Genomic DNA, 19921 nt, shown 5'->3' on the forward strand with positions numbered 1-19921 from the left:
GTCTAAACTCTCTTTTTATCACAATACTCCTAGCGCTCGAAAAACTAGCATTTTCCCTGCTTCCTATTATACCACCTATATTGCTCGACCTGGCTTTCCGGGCCACGGACAGGTTCAAACACACACCCCTACAGGTATTTGCCGTAACCACCTACACCATACAGTTGACTCTTTTTTTTTTTTTTTTTTTTAATTTTTTTTTTTTCAACGTTTATTTATTTTTTTGGGGACAGAGAGAGACAGAGCATGAACGGGGGAGGGGCAGAGAGAGAGGGAGACACAGAACCGGAAACAGGCTCCAGGCTCTGAGCCATCAGCCCAGAGCCCGACGCGGGGCCCGAACTCACGGACCGCGAGATCGTGACCTGGCTGAAGTCGGACGCCTAACCGACTGCGCCACCCAGGCGCCCCGAAACCTGCATTTTTAATAAGCTCCCCGGGAGATTCTGATGAAGCGGTCCCCCAGAGCACACTTTGAAAAACACTGCTAGTATCTTCAGCTATTTCCTTGACTAATAAACTAATTATCAAAACTGTCTAAACTCTCTTTTTATCACAATACTCCTAGCGCTCGAAAAACTAGCATTTTCCCTGCTTCCTATTATACCACCTATATTGCTCGACCTGGCTTTCCGGGCCACGGACAGGTTCAAACACACACCCCTACAGGTATTTGCCATAACCACCTACACCATACAGTTGACTCTTTTTTTTTTTTTTTTTTTTAATTTTTTTTTTTTCAACGTTTATTTATTTTTTTGGGGACAGAGAGAGACAGAGCATGAACGGGGGAGGGGCAGAGAGAGAGGGAGACACAGAATCGGAAACAGGCTCCAGGCTCTGAGCCATCAGCCCAGAGCCTGACGCGGGGCTCGAACTCATGGACCGCGAGATCGTGACCTGGCTGAAGTCGGACGCTTAACCGACTGCGCCACCCAGGCGCCCCACCATACAGTTGACTCTTGAGCGACACGGGTTTGAACTGCACAGGCCCACTTCTACGTGGGTTGCTCTTTTGTTTTTATAAATACGGTACTCTACAAGGAATAGCTTGGTCATCCACTTCTCAGTGTGTACTCACTCCCTTGGTGATCTCTTCTAATATTAGGTCTTTAAAGCCCATGCTGATGACTTCCAAACTTCAGTCTCTAACTCAGACCTGTCTCCCAAACCGCAGACCTGGATGTATATCCAATTGCCTACTCAGTATCTCCACTTGAGAGCGAAGAGACATCTCAAACTTCACTTGTGCCCATACTGAACTTCTGGTCTTGCCCCACACCTACTCTACCTATAGTCTTTCTCATCTCGGTAGATGGCAACCCTATCCTTCCAGTGGCTCAGGTCAAAACCTTGGGAGTCATCTTTACAAACACCTCTCTTCTTTCAGACCTCCAGTCCAAATCTGTCAGGGAATCCCATTAATTCAACCTTTCAGAATATTTCTGGAATCTGCTGTCTCATCACTTTACTTCCACGGCACCCACCCAGATCCGAGCCGTCGTAACTTTTCTCTTGGACCGCTGCAGTAGCCTCTGAACTAATCTTTACTCCTACCATCGCCTTTCTACAGTCTACTCTCTACGCTGCAGCTAGAGTGATTTTTTTTATTTTTTTATTTTTTTATTTTAGAGAGCACGTGCGAGTCGGGGAGAGGGGCAGGGCTGGGGGAGAGAGGGAATCTCAAGTAGGCTCCAGACTCAGCGTAGAGCCCGACGCAGGGCTCAACGCCATAACCCTGGGATCACGACCTGAGCCGAAATCAAGAGTTGGACGCTCAACTGACGGAGCCACCCCGGCGCCCCTGGAGTGATTCTTTTAGTATATAGATGAGATCAAGTCGTTCCCCTGCTCTAACTTCCCAAAGGCTCCCCTTATCACTTGAAGTCAAAAGAATCCTTATAATGGTCTACAATGTCCTATAGGATCTGATCCTCTATTAACCTCTCTTCATCGGTCTACTCTGTTCCTTCACTCATGTGTTCTATCCAGTTAGCCTTGCCCTGGGTCCTTACACCAGCTCTTCCTTCTGCCTAGAACAGATTTCCTCCCCCTCCTTAGGAAGGTCCATCCAGACCGTGCTATTTTTTTTAAGTGTATATTTTTGAGAGAGAGAGAGAGAGAGAGAGAGAGCACGAGCAAGTGGGAGAGGCAGAGAGAGGGAGGGAGACAGAGGATCTGAAGCAGGCTCTGTGCTGACAGCAGCGAGCCTGATGCGGGGCTCGAACTCACAGACCGTGAGATAGATCATACCTGAGCCAAAATCAGATGCGTAACCGACTGACCCACCCAGGTGCCTCAGACCACGCTTTAAAAAAAAAAAAAAAAGGAATCCAGGGGTGTCCCTTAGCCCCACACTGCCAGTTTCTCTTTATTCTTTTCATAGCAACTGATGACAGTCTTGACTTTTCCTGTGGTATTTAACACCTTCCACATACTCACGGAACAAACTTATTTATCATCTGAACTGCGCGCTGTCTGCCTCCCCCAGCCAGAATGTAAGCTGTAGGAGGCTAGGGCGTTGCGTCTGTTTTGTCCACTGATGGATCTCGAGCCCCCTAGATCAGTGCTTCATACCTACTCAAAACCTCACAAACAGTGGGGAGCTATAGTCTTCTGGTTGGAAGAGACGAGATTTCTTTTTATTGACGAGAAAAAAAAAATTCTTAAGAGAAGGAAAAAGCATGACTGATGGAGACAGCAGGTGGAAAAACATCGGAAGCAAGTCAGAGATGAAGATTAAGCCGTGGAGTTTTGGATGCTAGACGGCTATGAATAGCCCAAGTCTGGGATGATAGCTTTCCCGGTGGGAAGTCATTTGTCTCTTCTATCCGTAAAAACTGGAAGGGTGAATGTGTATTCCATTTACTTCCTTGCTCATCCGTTCCTTCTCTTATTGGGCAAAATATTTAATGAGCCCCAAGTCCGCAGCCAGCACTGTTCAGACTCTGAGGGAAGCAGTTAAGCTAGTCCCTGCCCTCAGAGAGCTCTCGATCTGGGGGGGGGGGGGGGGGAGACACCACAATTACATAAATACGTAATTGCCACACACCCTGATAAGTACAGGCTCTGTGGAAAGAAGGTGAACTCCAGGAGTCAGACCTCTCTGGGTTCAAATCCTAGTTCAACTAAACATTAGCTGTGTGAGCTTGGGCAAATTGCATAGCCTCTCTGAGCCTCAGTTTCCTCATGTGAAGAATGGGTACAAGTAATATTATGTACTTCATGAGGTTGTTTTGAGGAATAGATGAGATCAAGTATCGTAAAGCGGTTAGCGTACCATAACCACAAATCGCTTATTAGCGGTAGTAATACTATACTATTATTATTATTTCTAAAGGTATGATCAGCAGGGTACCGTGGGCTCGCAGAGAACAAAGTAACTAATTCCATCAGTGCAGCAAGGAAGAGATTATTCTGGGGACGCCTGGGTGGCTCAGTCGGTTAAGTATCTGACTCCTGATTTCAACTCGGGTCATGATCTCACGGTTTGTGAGGCTGAGCACCCCCCCGCCCCGATGTCTGGCTCTGTGCTGACCGAGCAGAGCCTGCTTGGGATCCTCTCTCCCCCTCTCCCTCTCTGTCCTCCCCTGGTTGTGCGTGTGTGCGCACGCTCTCTCTCAAGACAAATAAATAAAAACTTGAAAAAAAAAAAAAAAAAAAAACCAAGAAAGATATTATTCTGGTTCTCCCAAGTCAGACTAGACAATCTGCCCAGCAGGCTACCACAGTGAAATTTTACCCAGAAAATAAAGTCTCCATTCCATTAAAAACCTCACAGGCCTCAATCTGGAGCTCCCAACGACTTCCTTCAACGATTCATTGGATGGTGGATCACCATTAACCTCATGCAACAATTAGCACCCAGGAAAATTTTTAACAGCAATATGCATATAGTCAACATATGTCACATACAATCGCGCGTCTCAATTCACAGTTTATTAGCATCAAGAAACTGTTGTGCATGCTTTGTGAGATCGTCTTCCTTAGGTTCTCACAGTTTTAAAACCTTGGGTTATTCAAACTCCTGTGTAAGTCTCCCGCTGAATGTGCCAGTTACTATGGAAACAAGGTCACTGTGTGGGAGGAGCCTGAGGGAAGCGTATTCCTGGCACAGAACGAGCAGTGGACAGAAAGAAACAAAATGAGACACATTTGTGCCTGTACCACCATTGTCCAGCCACAACAGCATGACAAGGACGTGGAATGCTGTCTACAGTCAGTGCTCTGTGGGCAAGTTGATGCGGTGTAGACAGAAAGAGAGACTAAGGCAACTGCCCACAGGGAGCTGTTTTCCCCCGGGTTCCAGAAGCAACACCCTAGATCATATTTCATCTTGTTTACTTATAAGAAAAATTCCCTCTCCTTTTACAATTGGACATTCTTCTTGCCCGCCTCCTTCGGGTAGCTGCCCTGAAAAACAGCAGTTAGTGAAAAGTATCCATTGGAAGTCCGGCTCTGGAAATTCACTGCAAACTCTATTATCTAGAAGGGGGGTGGAGTATGAGCTGGTGTCCCTCTTAAGTGACGGGATTCAGTGGCTCTCAAAGCCTGGTGCCCATCAGAACCCCCTGGAAGGCTGGTTAAAACACAGTGCCGGGTCCCACCCACCCCCCACCCACCACCCACCCACCCCCCACCGCCAGAGTTTCTGCCTTTAGTAGGTCTAAATTCTTGAGGCCCAAGAATTAAGATTTCTAACCAGTGCGGGGGCCACACTTGGTGTAGCATCAATTCCAAAACTTAAAAAACAGAACTCTAGGGTCCTTAAAAGTAAAGGAGTATTTCTTTAAAAGTAAAGGTCATCACATGATGGCAAAGATAGCCTTTTAGACACCCTATACGATTCTCAATATATTTTCGGCATTTTTACCAACACAGCAAAACTACTGTTCCCTCTGTGTCAAAATGTTCTACAATCAGGGGTGCCTGGGTGGTTCAGTCAGTTAAGCATCCGATTTTGGCTCAGGTCACGATCTGGTGGTTCGTGGGTTCGAGCCCCGCGTCGGGCTCTGGGGCTGACAGCTTGGAGCCTGGAGCCTGCTTCGGATTCTGTGGCTCCCTCTCTGCCCCTCCCCCACTCGTGCTCACTCTCTTTCTCAAAAATAAACAAATAATTAAAAAAAATTTTTTTTTTAATGTTCTACAATCATATCTCCTTACATTTGATCAAATTCGGAATGCTTTTTCTTCTCCTCTACTGGTCTTACTACACGTTCCCTTTAGTATTTTTCTCCACCCGTTCTCCTGACTCAGTATTTCCCTCACACAGGACTTCAATGTTCAGCCCACATCCTATTCAAACGTCTGCGACATTTTCCCACTTTTTTCCCCCAACTTCCCTCACCAGGGCCTGCTCTCCCTGCAGAAGTAAACAGCAGCCATGGGCAGTTCCCACATTCTATATATTTTGATGGGAGGGGCAGATTTTTCCTTGTGTATATCAGGAATAATTTTCAAAGTCCAGCTTTTGAAATTATATTCACCCGTGGGAGCAATCTACAGTTACGAAATTCAACCAAACCTCTCAAATTAAAACAGCATTAATTGTCAAACAAGACTCTGAAAAATACTGACGGAGTCACTGAAGTTTCTATACCAGGGATTGGCCAAGGACAGCACGTGGGTCGAACGTGGCCAGCCGCCTGGTTCTGTACGGGCTGTGAGCGAAGAAGGCTTTTTACATTTTTAGGTGGTTGAAAACATCCAAAAAAAAAAAAAAAAAAACTATTTTGTGATACGTAAAAATTGTATGAAATTCAAATGTCAGTGTCCATTGACAAAGTTTTATTGGAACACAGTCACACATTTGTTACGGGCTATCTGTGGCTGCTTTCGTGTTGTAATGGCAGGGCTGGGTGGTTTTAACAGAGGCGTTACGGACTACAAGGCCAAAGGCCTTGCTATCTGAGTCTTCAAGAAAAATTTTGCTGACCCCAACTCCAAACCACTTCCTAGGGACCATCTTGAGGAGATATATGTATGGAAAGGCAACAAAATCGGGGATAATATAACTTTAGGGGCTTCTAGATGGCACTCTAAAATAATCACCCGGGGGGCGCCTGGGTGGCTCAGTCAGTTAAGTGTCTGACTTTGGCTCAGGTCATGATCTCACGGTCCGTGAGTTCGAGCCCCACGTCGGGCTCTGTGCTGATAGCTCAGAGCCTGGAGCCTGCTTCAGATTCTGTGTCTCCCTCTCTCTCTGCCCCTCCCCCGTTCATGCTCTGTCTCTGTCTCAAAAATAAATAAACATTAAAAAAAAAATTTTTTTTTAATAAATAAATCAATAAAATAAAATAATCACCCGGGGGTCTCACTTCAGCAGCACACATACTAGCATTAGAACAATCCCGAGATCAGCATGGTCCCTTGGTCATTAGGATGACCAGCGAATTCGGGAAGTGTTCCGTCTTTTTAAAAAAGTAGAAATAAAAGATAATGAAATCAAATGACCATTCCTTGGTAAGGATGTGGAAAGGGATCCCCCGTGCCCTGTTAATGGGAATGTGAACTGGGGCAACCGCGATGGAAAAGAGTAGGGAGGGTCCTCAAAAAACTTAAAACCACCACATGAGCCAGTAACTCTACTTCCGGGAATATATCCGGAGGAAACGAGACAGGGTAACAACCTAAGTCGTCTAGCGACAGATGAATGGATACAGAAGATGTGGCATATATCTGCAATGGAATATTATCCAGCCGTTAAAAAAAGGAGGAAATCCTGCCATTTACAGCAACATGGATGGACCTTGAGGGCATTACGCGAAGTGAAATGAGTCAGGCAGAGAAAGACATGATCTCACTTCCACGTGGAATCTCAAAAAAACCAAACTCCTAGAAACAGATCAGGTTGGTGGTTGCCAGACTTGGGGGTGGGTGGGCTGGGGGTTGGGAAAATGAGTGAGGGGGGTCAAAAGGCACAAACCTTCAGCTATATAAGATCAAGAAGTCCTGGGAACGTAATGTACGACAAGCTGACCACAGTTAACAATACCCTATCGTGTATTTAAAAGCTGCTGGGAGAGTAGATCTTAAAAGTTCTCATCACGACAGGAAAACAAAAGTTGTAACTGTGTGAGGTGACCGACGTGAACTGATCTTCTGGTGGTGACCGTTTTGTTTTTTTTTTTTCCAACGTTTATACATATCCAATCTTTATGCTGTACACCTTAAAGTTATAGAATGTTCTAGGTCCATTGTGTCTCAAGAATCCTGGGAAAACTAAATCCGTTGAAAAGCTCTAACAGCACGTTACTGGACTTTGAATTACATGGGGCTAAGCATCATCAGTTCCACCATGAGGCCTACAGTATAAACCCAACACATCTGGGAAAGATCAGACCCAAATCATGGTTCCCTCAAGCACCTGTTCTTCTCCATGAACTTCTTAAAGTTCCTCTGATGAGGTGTGGGCACAAGGCCTATGCAGGTGCGGAGAGAATCCTCTTCGGAACCAAAGCCGTTATAAGGTGGAAATTTCCTTTCTATCTTTGGAGGAGGAGGAGCCTTGCACGAAATCGAGGTAAAGTTGTCTGTAACAAAACAAAGGCAAACGAGACGTCAATGGTTTTTATTTTGGTTTGGGTTGCTTTGGGTTTTTTTTTGTTTTGTTTTGTTTTTCGCCCCGATTGTGGCTGTTTTGAAAGGTTTGTTATGTTTTCAAGATGGACTATTTTAAACTCTTTTAAAGAAAACACAGCAAAATCCTCGGAGGGTAGGTTTCAATCATGTTTACAGAAACCAAAGAAGTCACTCAATAATCGCCATTGGTTCAAAAGAGAGAAAGGAAAAAGAAACTGCCTATGTCAAGTAAGTAAACATTTCTCTTTTGTCATCACATCCCCATTTCTGACTCTTTTCTGTCCTTCTGTGATTTTCCCAATGATATGAAAATTCAAACTTGGAACGTTCTGCCACCCGCCCATCCCAGATTTTAACCTGGAATTTAGCCCTCTCCTGTCTTCAGTCAACACTCCCTAATCAAACTCCTTTCCAAACAGGCCTGATTCCTCACTGTTTTGCCTTTACCTTCCCCACGCACCATCCCCTCCTCCTGCGTCCCCTTCTTCAGACCTCTCTCTTTTCCTCTAACTCAACTCCAGGCCATGGCACTTCCCCATCGGGTTACAAAACCAAACCAAAACTTCTCACCAGCCACGGCTCCAGGTTGCAATTGTACTCAGATGTGATGGAGGCAGAAAACCAAGAATAAAGCTGAAAACAAATACACAAAACTTGAAAGAATAGCCACTGCTTACTCGCTCAAAGGGAGCGTTCTGGGTAAATGTCATTGCTTTTCTTTAACTCATCATCTGCGAGGATGGAGCGATGGACAGAGGGCTGGGGACATATTTGTAATTGCCTGGGAGCTGTTAGGCACTCATCTGTGAGGCTGTATAATCTCCACGCCACTTGTGTTTTTGCCCCACCACAAAGGGCAAAGAAAATGCCAGAATCTTTCGGAAAACAAACACAACAAAACATTCATGACTCTAAGGAGTTCCGTACAAGCAAAGATTTCCTTTTCCCCTGTTAACGTTTTTTTTGTTTGTTTGTTTATTTTTGACAGAGAGAGTGAGCGAGCGTGCGCAGGGCAGGGGCAGGGAGAGAGGGAGACACAGAATTCAAAGCAGGCTCCAGGCTCCCAGCTGTCAGCGCAGAGCCCCACGTGGGGCTCGAACCCACGAACCGGGAGATCATGACCACAGTGTAAGTCGGACATTTAACCGACTCGACTGAGCCATCCAGGCGCCCCTCTGCTGTCAGACTTCCAATAGAAGAGTATAGATTTAAAGCACAACTCTATAATGGAAAATACACATCAATTTGTCATCCAAGGCAACCAAACTCTTCGAATTGAAGGTTTTGTTTTGTTTTTTTACTGATAGATCAAAAGGCTAAGGGTCCGAGGCTATTTCTAACTCCCGATTTGAAAACATTTTCAACTTTCACATTTCCTTAGACTTCCTTATTTCCTTAGCCTTTGTGTGAAATCCCCTCGAGCATAATCCCCAAAAGAGTATTGTTCTGCCCTAACAGAAACCGTTCACAGAAGACATATTGGCGAAGAGAATGCCATCAAAGATTTCTCACTGGCTCAGTGAAAGGGACCAGCCAGGCAGCCAGTACAGAAGTGGCTTGCGAGCCTCTCCTATTGCTATTTTCGTGGCAATTAAAATCTTGGTAATAAAGAGGAAAGTTCAAATCTTGGAATTAGGTAGAGCTGCGGTCGACCCCTATTATTGTTAACCGGCAAATCAAACACACCACTGACTGGTACCTTCATTTCAGGGAAAGGACCACAGGATGGCACGGAAAACTCTGTGATTAGCAGCACATCGGGGCGTGATCAGTTTCTTCTAACAAGGGGACACATACATACATACAACTCTGCGTACAAATCTGAATAGTGTAACCAAAAGAGGACATATGCTGGATCACAAAATAATTAAGAATGCATTCTATACCTCCCCCCCCCCCTAGAATTACAAGTTTTATTAGTGTTGTTTGCTCTCAACTACATAATTTTTGCAACAGATTTAAGTAACAAAAGAACCAATTTCAAGCTTTCCTCTGCACCCACAGCGCCATCTAGTGTATAGAAGCCGAGGAGTGTTCCCCTCTATCATGCCTGACTTTTTCGTAGCACATACATCTTTTTCTCTGGGTAATCGTGTACACCCACAAGGCTTCGGACTTGCACCTATGTTTCCTGTCTTTGGTTTTCCATCATCCCAGCATCTTGCATGCTTCAGATATTAAAAAAAATGTTCCTTGAATAAATGAAAAATTATACCCGTTTTGTACACAGCATCTTCCCAAACATCTTCTTAAATGGCACTCTGCTGAACTCTGAGACACCTCTGTCGTTTCAATGGCCTGATTCCTCTCATTCCGAGCGACTTGTAAAAGCAAATATACTGAGTGCCTATCCACGATTAACTAGATTCCAACAAAATTACAGAAAGGTGACGTTTTTAAATTTTTTTGAATGTTTATTTATTTTTGAGAGACAGAGAGAGAGATACAGCGTGAGCAAGGGTGGGGCAGAGAGAGAGAGAGGGAGACCCAGAACCTGAAGCAGGCTCCAGGATCCCAGCTGTCAGCACAGAGCCCGGCATGGGGCTTGAACCCACAAACCACGAGATCGTGACCTGAGCCGAAGTCAGGACACTCAACCAACTGAGCTACCCAGGCGCCCCAGAAAGATGATGTTTTTAAGATGAATGTTAATGATCCTTCACTGTGATTTACTATTTGCCATCTCGATTGGAAACAATGCTGGAAAATGCCTTCACATCACCTCAAAGTTCATCTTTTTTTTTTTTTTTTAAATGTTTATTTATTTTGAGAAAGTGAGAACATGAGCGGGAGAGGGGCAGAGAGAGAGAGAGAGAGAGAGAGAGAGAGAGAATCCCAAGCAGGTTCCGCACCATCCGTGCAGATCCTGACACGGGGCTCGATCTCACAAACCAACCATGAGACGGTGACCTGAGCCAAAATCAAGAGTCAGCCACTTAACTGACTGAGCCACCCAGGCACCCCTCAAAGTTCATCCTGTATGTTCTAGTAACCCAGATACGGACCCAGATTTTAGGAGGCCTGAAGCTTACATAATTTGGGAGTAAGCACTTCAATACAAAGAATGCCAAAATTGTTAAGACAAAATTAGGATCAGGGCTTTGGACTGGGGCTCAGGCCATGGAAGAATCCTAAAGCTCAGACTTCATTAACGCCATTAACATCAAAATAAACCCCCCTCTGCTTGTACCCAATACCCAGGTCAAATGAGTTTGGTGGGATGTTCATTTCGGGGGCAAATAATTAGTGAATCACATTATTCTTGAGCCCTCGCTCGAAAATCCTTCAGGGACCGTCCATTCCTCAACCCTCTGTGCTTCGCGGCGGACGAAAAAAGGGGCAAAATTGTTAGATCCGTTAAGGCCACGCGGTGCAACCAGAAGCAAAGTCTACGCCTGACGCTGCAGCTTGGGATAGCTAATTTGCGCCAATGACCATTAAATTCTCATCTTGGATGCCCCACCGCTTCCAGCGCCAAGAGTTCAGAGTTCGTCAAGAGGCCAGAAAGAAATCCACCAAATCAAAGATGCTTTAAAGAATGCTGCTCATCTTTACTGTCTGTACAGCCTAATATGCACTTAAAAGCAATGGAAACAGCTGGTTTGTTGTTGCTGTTTTACTAGTTTTGGCTGTCCCAGCCACTAACGTTCGATGATAAGCAAGTCCTCCTATAGCAAAGAAATAATAACCCAAGGCAGGAATTCTAGGTGAGAACAGGTTACATTCAAGTTCCCGTGCCTTCCGTGAGAGAAACTCCTGCTGGAGCCCCTGGAGCCTTTTCTAACCTTTATGCTACAGGAAAGTCCAACAGGCATCCATCTGCCGGTCTGCATGCATCCACACGAAATCACGAGGCAAGTGACACGCTTACAGCCCGGCAGGTGAGCCAGGGCCAGCGGATGGCCGAGCTGCCTAGTGGGAGAGTCACATTGGAATGTTCCATGCAAGGAGTCTATGGAATCGCTTTCTCCTTAGAGTCCTTGAATGCACAAAAGAACCCTCATTTTTTTTTTTAGGAGTCAAATTGGGTTTTACACAGGGGCACAAATCTCTCTTGGAATTCTATGGAGCCCTCTGCTTCTACATAAATAGGAAGCATACCCCTGCACCTTCCTTGGGACTGTGACCAACCCCTTCTCTTTGTCTGTCTGCCATTTTTTTCTCACCGCCCCCCCCCCCACCACCCCAAATCTGTTGAGGTGTCATTAGATAGAAGGTACTAAAAAGCACCAAGGTGGCATTTACAAATCCCTCCCTGGCCCCTCTTAGGAGGTCCCAGTGGTGTGATCAGCGCCTGTCTGCGCCTTCCTGGACTGCACTGGCCACAATTACTGACAAGGGAGGAAGTGCGACCACACTTACTGACGGGACTCTGTTCTAGTTTGAACTTCAAGGATACGAGAACATAATGCGTAAAATGCGGTCTTCTGAATTTAGAGAAGCAGACGAATTATAAACTCGATCGAGATGTCCGATGTGACTGTGTCTGAGTAACATCCAGTACGCTAATTTAACCTCACCAAAAAGTCAGAAAAGGCAAAGTAACGATTACCAGAGAACGCGGATTCACGACCCACCCACCCCTGCCCTGCTTGCACCATGGATATAATTTCTAGTCATTACTTACATTAAGTACACTGTTGTGACTCAAGAAATGCTGTGTAATAATAGTGTCTGTTAAATGGGATATTTTAACATATGAGAAATATAAAAAGTCAGCGTGACTATAAAATGCATCATAATTTTGCATTTGCATAATTTTCTGTTTAAATGCACGATGCTCGTGTTATATTAGCTTTAAAGGCACAGACTCCCTTTTTTTTTTTTTTTTTTTTTTTTTTTTTTACATAATGCATAATTGTATAGAGTGACCCAGAGAAGTGAGCAGAAAGCAATTAAGTGCCAGGGATCAACCAAAATGGACCATCGGACATCTAGAGCTGATCTGTTTGCCGAGGATGGCTAGATTTAGAGGATGCCAGAGAAGTCACTCTGTCTCTGCAAGTTCCCTGCAAACCGGTTAGGAGACTAACAACATACCATGTCTCACCAGTACCACGTTCATTTTCCCAAATGCAACCTTTGCAGTCTCGAAATCGAGCTGGCGGACAAACATTAAGCAAATGTTGGGGCTTTGCGCTGAAGGGATCAGATGAGGTTTGGAAACCTTTGCCACGTCCTTCACATTAAGACCGTCTTTCAGTGGGACGGAGGTCAACGTCTTCAGTTAACTTGTCTTTTCTATATATGTTTTTTTTTTTCTTCTTCAAGTTTTAAGCCTACCCCGAAGACTTACTGATTCTACACAGGCATCGACATTTATTAAAAACCAAATCCGGGGGCGCCTGGGTGGCTCAGTCGGTTGAGCGGCCGACTTCGGCTCGGGTCATGATCTCGCGGTCCGTGAGTTCGAGCCCCACGTCGGGCTCTGTGCTGACAGCTCGGAGCCTGGAGCCTGTTTCGGATTCTGTGTCTCCCTCTCTCTGACCCTCCCCCGTTCATGCTTTGTCTCTCTCTGTCTCAAAAATAAATAAACGTTAAAAAAAAAAAATTTAAAAACCAAATCCTCCTTCCCAGGGATCTGCGGACCACTAGCAACTCCTCCCCAACAGCCACCACATGCACATGCCTGGCTGCCTCATGTTCACAGTCCCCAAAACTAATGTGCCCAACTGCGTCCACGAGAGAGCACGACTTTTAGACAGTAACAGAAGAGACTACCGATGTGGCCCCCCAAGGCCCGTGCATTGTGACTAATCTGGCAAGCAAATGCCGTGGAACAAATTCCCTTAATGAACGGAAGAGTGAAATCCAAAGTGTTTTTTGTGCCAACCCTTTGTGTATGCTGTGTGCCTTCTCCCACGACAGGAAGATGCCCAGGAGGCCAGGAATGCTACACAATGGGAACACCAAGACATGCAAGGTGCTCATTCTAGTAACAAAGTGCCTTGTCTCAGACAAGAATATGGGAGGAAGCCCCCCAGCTCCAAACCCCAACCTGGGAGGTCGGCAACCCTCCTCCCCACCATCACTTCCACTCAGGGACAGGTACCTGGAGCAGGGCCCAGGAAGGGGGCAGGGCTGGCTGGCAGGTTTCACAAATGAGGGCTTTGTTGTTCGGGTTTCATGTCAGATCCTCTGCCTGCTTCCACGATTCTCATAACGCCACGGAACACGCAGTAGGTTTCTGCGCTCCTTCCGGCCTAAGAAACTCTTTAACTCCATAGCTCCTAAGTCCTACTACAACAACCTGTACCTGTTAGGTTCTTTTTTTTTTTTTTTTTTTTTTTTTTTTAAGCTTATTTCTTTCTTTTGAGAGAGAGGGAGAGAGAGAATCCCAAGCAGGTTCTGCGCTGTCAGCACGGAGCCTGATGCGGGGCTGGAACTCACAAACCGTGAGATCACGACCTGAGCTGAAATAAAGAGTCAGACGGTTAACCGACTGAGCCACCCAGGGGCACCCCACCCCCCGGTAAGTTCTTAATAAACCACTTCTTCTCATTCTGAACTGAACTCATCTGAAGAGAACGGATGTCTAAGGAGAGAGAAAAGCTGGAAACATGGCTGGGCTTCACCAGGAAAGGTAGAACAAACTGGCACGAGAGACTCAGAGAACTCAGATAAGCAGTATACCCGTTGCAATAAGCAGGAATTCAGTGAAAAGAAAAGCATTCAGATTTCCATTTCAGTTGCTCGACCAGAGAACATGGAGCCCAAGCTGCAGTCAGGCAGAGGGCCGGCTGTAAAGGAAAACGGAAGCCCCTGGCATCAGGTAGACAAGTTCAGAGCTCAGCTCACCCTTCACTTACTGCATAGCCTTCGACAAGTCAGCCTCAGCTTCTTCACCTCAGCTTTTTTTTTTTTTTTTTTTCCCAACGTTTATTTATTTTTGGGACAGAGAGAGACAGAGCATGAACGGGGGAGGGGCAGAGAGAGAGGGAGACACAGAATCGGAAACAGGCTCCAGGCTCTGAGCCATCAGCCCAGAGCCCGACGCGGGGCTCGAACTCACGGACCGCAAGATCGTGACCTGGCTGAAGTCGGACGCTTAACCGACTGCGCCACCCAGGCGCCCCATTCACCTCAGCTTTTTAAGCCTCGGCTTCTTCACCTCTAAAATGGGGACAATGAGTCTCCAATCGTTGTTAGGAGTAACACAACAAACGCCTACCAGCAAATGCTCAATGAATACATGGTAGCTATTCTGAGCTTAGCATTTGCAACTCAAAAGCAAAATCCTGAACTACAGAACACAGATTCTAAATTTTTAAACGTTATTTTTTCTTATTTTCTTGATTTTTTTTTTACATTTATTTATTCTCGAGAAACAGAGAGAGACAGAGCACCAGCAGGGGAGGGGCAGAGAGAGAGGGAGGAGGGCAGAGAGAGAGGGAGACACAGAATCCGAAGCAGGCTCCGGGCTCCGAGCCGTCAGCACAGAGCCCGACGCGGGGCTTGAACCCACAAACTGCGAGATCATCACCGGAGCCGAAGTCGGACGCTTAACTGACTGAGCCACCCCGGGCGCCCCTTGATTTTTTATTTGAGAAGAGAGAAAGAGACAGCACAAGTCAGGGAGGGGGGTGGAAGGAGAATCTTAAGCAGGTTCCACGATCAGCACAGAGCCCAACGCAGGGCTCCATCCCACGACCGTGGGATCATCATCTGAGCCCAAATCAAGAGACGGACGCTCAACTGACTGAACCACCAGGCACCCCGAAGTATTGTTTTCTAAGTGACATACGTGTTACTTACCAATTCCATATTTAGTCTTGTAATAAGTCTTCGTAAAGTTATCACAGTCGCAAAGAAGCACTTTTCTTCCCCACACGTTGATGGTGGTTCCTATGAACAGGTCACTATCTTTGTAAAACTCCTGGTCTACTTTCCCGAGCTAATAAACACAAAGGAACAAGGCGTTGGCGCCACAGACCCTCTGAAGACTTAGGCAAAAGAAAAAAAAAAAAAATTGTAAAAAAGAAAAAAAAAAAAAACAAACCCTCATTTGTATCATTTATAATCAAGACAGCCAGTCAATGTTAACATCTGGAAAGTCTTTTGGTAATGCGGTGCTTGCAGATAGCGACGCAACGTGTGTATTTATTCACATGTGCGCTTGAGCCTGTTTAGGATTGACAGACAGAGGTGCAACGCATACGTTTATATATTCACTAACCGCGTTCGCAATCAATCTCACAAGAGAATCTGTGACGCACCCCGTGTCTCAGGTTCCAGGAAGGTCACACCGGAAACAGCAATGAAACGTGAGGTCCCTCACCTTGTATTTATCCAACAGGTAGCCGTCTGCTGGTGTCCCTGACAAGCCACGACACACGTTAAGAACTGCTCGATCTGTTATCTGACCTGGCTGATAGACTCCAGGTGGGCCATACTGGAAGAGAAAATCCAAACGAGGTACGGTAGGTGGCTTACTGAGCACAAAAGATGGTCGTGGTGAGGGGCCCAAGCCGGAAATACGCATTGTAGGAGAAGGGGACCAAAACACACCGCCCCAAACACGCCTCTCGGGCGTATGGACTATTTTGAGCTGGTTATTCTGAAGAAAACAGCAGATTCAGGAGGAGCTGGGTACAAGGTTCCCTTTTGTTTAACCAACTGAGCCACCCAGGCGCCCCTCTCAAGTTTCCCTTTTGTAGAAAGCATTTACATCTGTAAAGGAAATCTCCGTTTGTAAGAATGTCTCCCTCTGTGTCCCAGGAAGAGAAGGCAGGCTGAACATCTCTGAAACCTCTGACCAGCAGGGAAGACGACTTAAATCTGCATTAACCAGCGCACTCTTGTTCACTGTGCTTTCCTCGGTGACCCCCTATCACCGGCTTCCCTCCCACCTGGCCACTTGACCCCCCTATAGCTGGAGATGGTATTTAAGGTGGTGGTTTGGGCCATTTCAGGAAGTTCCTCCATTTTCCTAAGTCTCTCTCATGACTACGGGAGGTATACATGTTATTCAACATTTGCTGGGTTTTCTCCTGTTAATCTGTCTGTCGTCACCGGGCAGGGGAGGGGTGGTCTCAGCCTAGAAGGGTAGAGGGAAACTTAGTTTTCCTCCCCCAAATACGGTTCTCCTCTGCCCTCATACTCCATCCACCTCTCCCTCTACTTCCACACCCATCCTTCAAGGCCGTGCTAAAGGGCTGTCTTTTCCCCTGACCCTTCCCGTCCTCCTAGCCTGTCCCCAGTCCACACTTCCATAGCACCGACCACAGGGCTAGACCGCTCCGTGTGGTTTCTCTGAATGCCTCACCGGCAGCCATCTTTTTTCCTCTTCTCAAAACTACGAGAAACGCCCTGAGGAAGAAACCATGCCCTGCCCACGTCACGCAGCTTAGCATCCTGCCCAACCCTGAGCTCAGGAAGCACTAGCCAGCCGAGAGGGACCGCATGGTGAGGTGGCAAGAACCCCAGAGTGCAGGCGGCCTCTACCGGAAACCGTGGCCCGCAGCAAGCCAGGGTACTGCTCCACGCCACGCACCAGATGTGGTCCCAGCCGTCGCGTGAGCTGCAGGAAAGGTCTTAACCAACTTCAATGAATGGAAAGTGACCCGTTTATCACATACAGAGGAGGAATCTGAACCATCCCTGATAGGTGTGACATAAAACACAAGTTCAAATGTGCGAATTTATGACGTGGGCGGGGGGGTGAGTCAGCCAAGCAACATAGAGAAACAGTACCTTTGGAGCATTTTCTCTTTGCCACTTACTAGCTACAGGACTTGGAGCCAGGTATTTACCTTCTGGGAACTTCGGTTGTTGTTTGGGTTTTTTTTTTTAATGTTTATTTTTATTTTTGAGAGAGAGAAAGAGAGAGAGAGAGACAGAGCACCGGGGGGGGGGGGGGGGGGGCAGGGGCACAGAGAGAGGGAGACACAGGATCCAAAGCAGGTTCCAGGCTCTGAGCTGTCAGCGCAGAGCCCGACGCGGGGCTCGAACTCACGAACCGTGAGATCTCTGTTGTTTCTTCTGCCCCCAAGTTACTTAGCTCTCAAATGGCCATAAACGTGTAGGAATCAGTCCAACAACTCTCTTTTAATAGTAACTAAAATGCAAAAGCTGTCGTTGATGTTAGCCAGTGGCTAGTTGGTGACTGGTGGCTACTTTCCTAAGAATCATTCCTGGGCATATGCTTGTCGTGGGGGGGGGGGGGGGGGGGGGTGCACGTGTGCGTGTGTGTTTGCACACTCAGAGCTTAGACCAAAACCGTGCAATTCCTCAGTAGGCTACAGAGGCCAGAGGCCAATGCCCCATCCAAGGGCATGAGCAATTCTTCTAACTAGAGAGTCACTTACTTTCTGAAAACTGATTACGAACTCAATGCTGAATATGTACTTCCTCTCTCATTTGACTTCTTTTTCTGTTTACTTGCCTGAATTCAACCCAGAAAATTCCAACTTCAATTTGTTATATGCTCCATATTACTTTCATAGATGTATGTATTTTTTTAAGTTTTTATTTATTTATTTTGAGAGAGAGAGAGAGAGAGAGAGAGAGAGAGAGTGAGTGAGTCACAGAATCCGAAGCAGGCTCCGGGCTCTGAGCTGTCAGCACACAGTCCGATGCGGCGTTCGAATTCGTGAACCGTGAGATCACAACCCAAGGCAAAACCAAGAGTCAGACACTTAACCGACTGAGCCACCCAGGTGCCCCTCACACATGTATTTTAACACAGAGAGCACAAAATGAAAGTTTTCCAAACACCCGTACTAACACTTGGTAACTGTGGTCATTGCACAGTCATAACCCACAACATTCCAGACGGTGAACGGTGAGTCTTTTGGCCTGCAAGAAAAACTCGGAAAGTGGTTCTGTGTCTGCGGCTCACCTTGGGTAGCTTTTTCCTCCGGAGGAACAACGATGTGACATTCCGGCCTGAGCAGGGTGGCATCACTTCTTTGATTTCGATGGTATCGTCGCACAGAAAGTAATACAGAATGAGTTCTCGACGGTCCCCGAACATCGAGGCTGAGTCGTCCCACAGGCAGAAAAAACGTAAAACCTTCCTATTATACTCAAGGAACTGTTTCAGGGTGTCAGAGGACTCATAGGGACATAAGGCCTCCATGCGGTCTAGCGTCTGAAAAATGGGAAAAAAGGTCAGTAAGAGTGGTTTTGCATAATCACTTCTGGGATACACGCAATCAAAGCACATGAAGAGATCTTTCCCATAGACTATTCCAGGATATTTTTAAAAATTTCAAAGGACTTAACGACATACGTGTATATACACCGACAGCTAGTTTTTGCCTTAAAAGTACAATCCAGGGGCGCCTGGGTGGCTCAGTCGGTTCAGCAGCTGACTTCAGCTCAGGTCATGATCTTGCGGTCCGTGAGTTCGAGCCCCGCGTCAGGCTCTGTGCTGACGGCTCAGAGCCTGGAGCCTGCTTCGGATTCTGTGTCTCCCTCTCTCTCTGCCCTTCCCCCTACTCACACTCTGTCTCGCTCTCTCTCAAAAATAAGTAAACATAAAAAAAATACAATCAAGGGCGCCTGGGTGGCGCAGTCGGTTAAGCGTCCGACTTCAGCCAGGTCACGATCTCGCGGTCCGGGAGTTCGAGCCCCGCGTCGGGCTCTGGGCTGATGGCTCAGAGCCTGGAGCCTGTTTTCCATTCTGTGTCTCCCTCTCTCTCTGCCCCTCCCCCGTTCATGCTCTGTCTCTCTCTGTCCCAAAAATAAATAAACGTTGAAAAAAAAAAATACAATCAAGTAGTAGGAAGCTTTTAATATTAAACAGTATTTTAATACACTATCATTTTATACTGTTTTTGAAAACTGGTTTTTCTCAAAGAGTTATAATTCTTTTTTTTTTTTTAATGTTTATTTTTGAGAGAGAGTAAGGGAGGAGGAGCAGAGAGGGAGACAGACAAACCCGAGCAGGCTCCATGCTGTGAGCACAGAGCCCAACATGAAGCTCGAACTCACAGACCATGAGATCATGACCTGAGCTGAAATCAAGAGTCAGATGCCAAGCCGACTGGGCTACCCAGGTGCCCCACAAAGACTTCAAATTTTTAAGAAAACACAAAACTAATGTGTGGTGACAGAAGTTAGAACAGTAATTGCCTCCGGGTAAGGGAATGACCAGAAAGGGGGAGAAGGGAACTTTCTGGGGGCGATGGAAACATTCCGTGTCTTGATTTCTGGGTCACTTACTAAGTTGTATACGTTTTTCAAAACTTTGTGGATCTGTACGCCTAAGATTTCTATACATCTGAGCCTATGGTAATTATGTCTCAACCCCCAAAAGACACCGGTTGGGCCTCTTCACTGAGAATCTGTATCTGTAGATCCTTCTGATGCATCCAAAGATTTTTGTAGGAGTCAA

At 46.4% G+C, this 19921-nt stretch overlaps 1 protein-coding gene across 1 annotated transcript in view; it reads right to left on the reverse strand.

Annotated features, from left to right (window-relative positions):
• EFHC2 (EF-hand domain containing 2) overlaps positions 1-19921 on the reverse strand; it is a 204845-nt gene that overhangs the window by 92102 nt on the left and 92822 nt on the right. Inside the window, exons 5-8 of the mRNA XM_045471272.1 lie at positions 18422-18673; positions 15860-15973; positions 15337-15475; positions 7367-7532 (exon numbers count right to left, since the gene is read on the reverse strand). Coding sequence (XP_045327228.1) covers positions 7367-7532; positions 15337-15475; positions 15860-15973; positions 18422-18673 — 671 coding nt within the window. The remainder of the gene's footprint in view (positions 1-7366; positions 7533-15336; positions 15476-15859; positions 15974-18421; positions 18674-19921) is intronic.

This window comes from Leopardus geoffroyi, chromosome X, assembly GCF_018350155.1.
Source record: "Leopardus geoffroyi isolate Oge1 chromosome X, O.geoffroyi_Oge1_pat1.0, whole genome shotgun sequence".
In the NCBI taxonomy this organism is placed as follows: Eukaryota; Metazoa; Chordata; class Mammalia; order Carnivora; family Felidae; genus Leopardus; species Leopardus geoffroyi.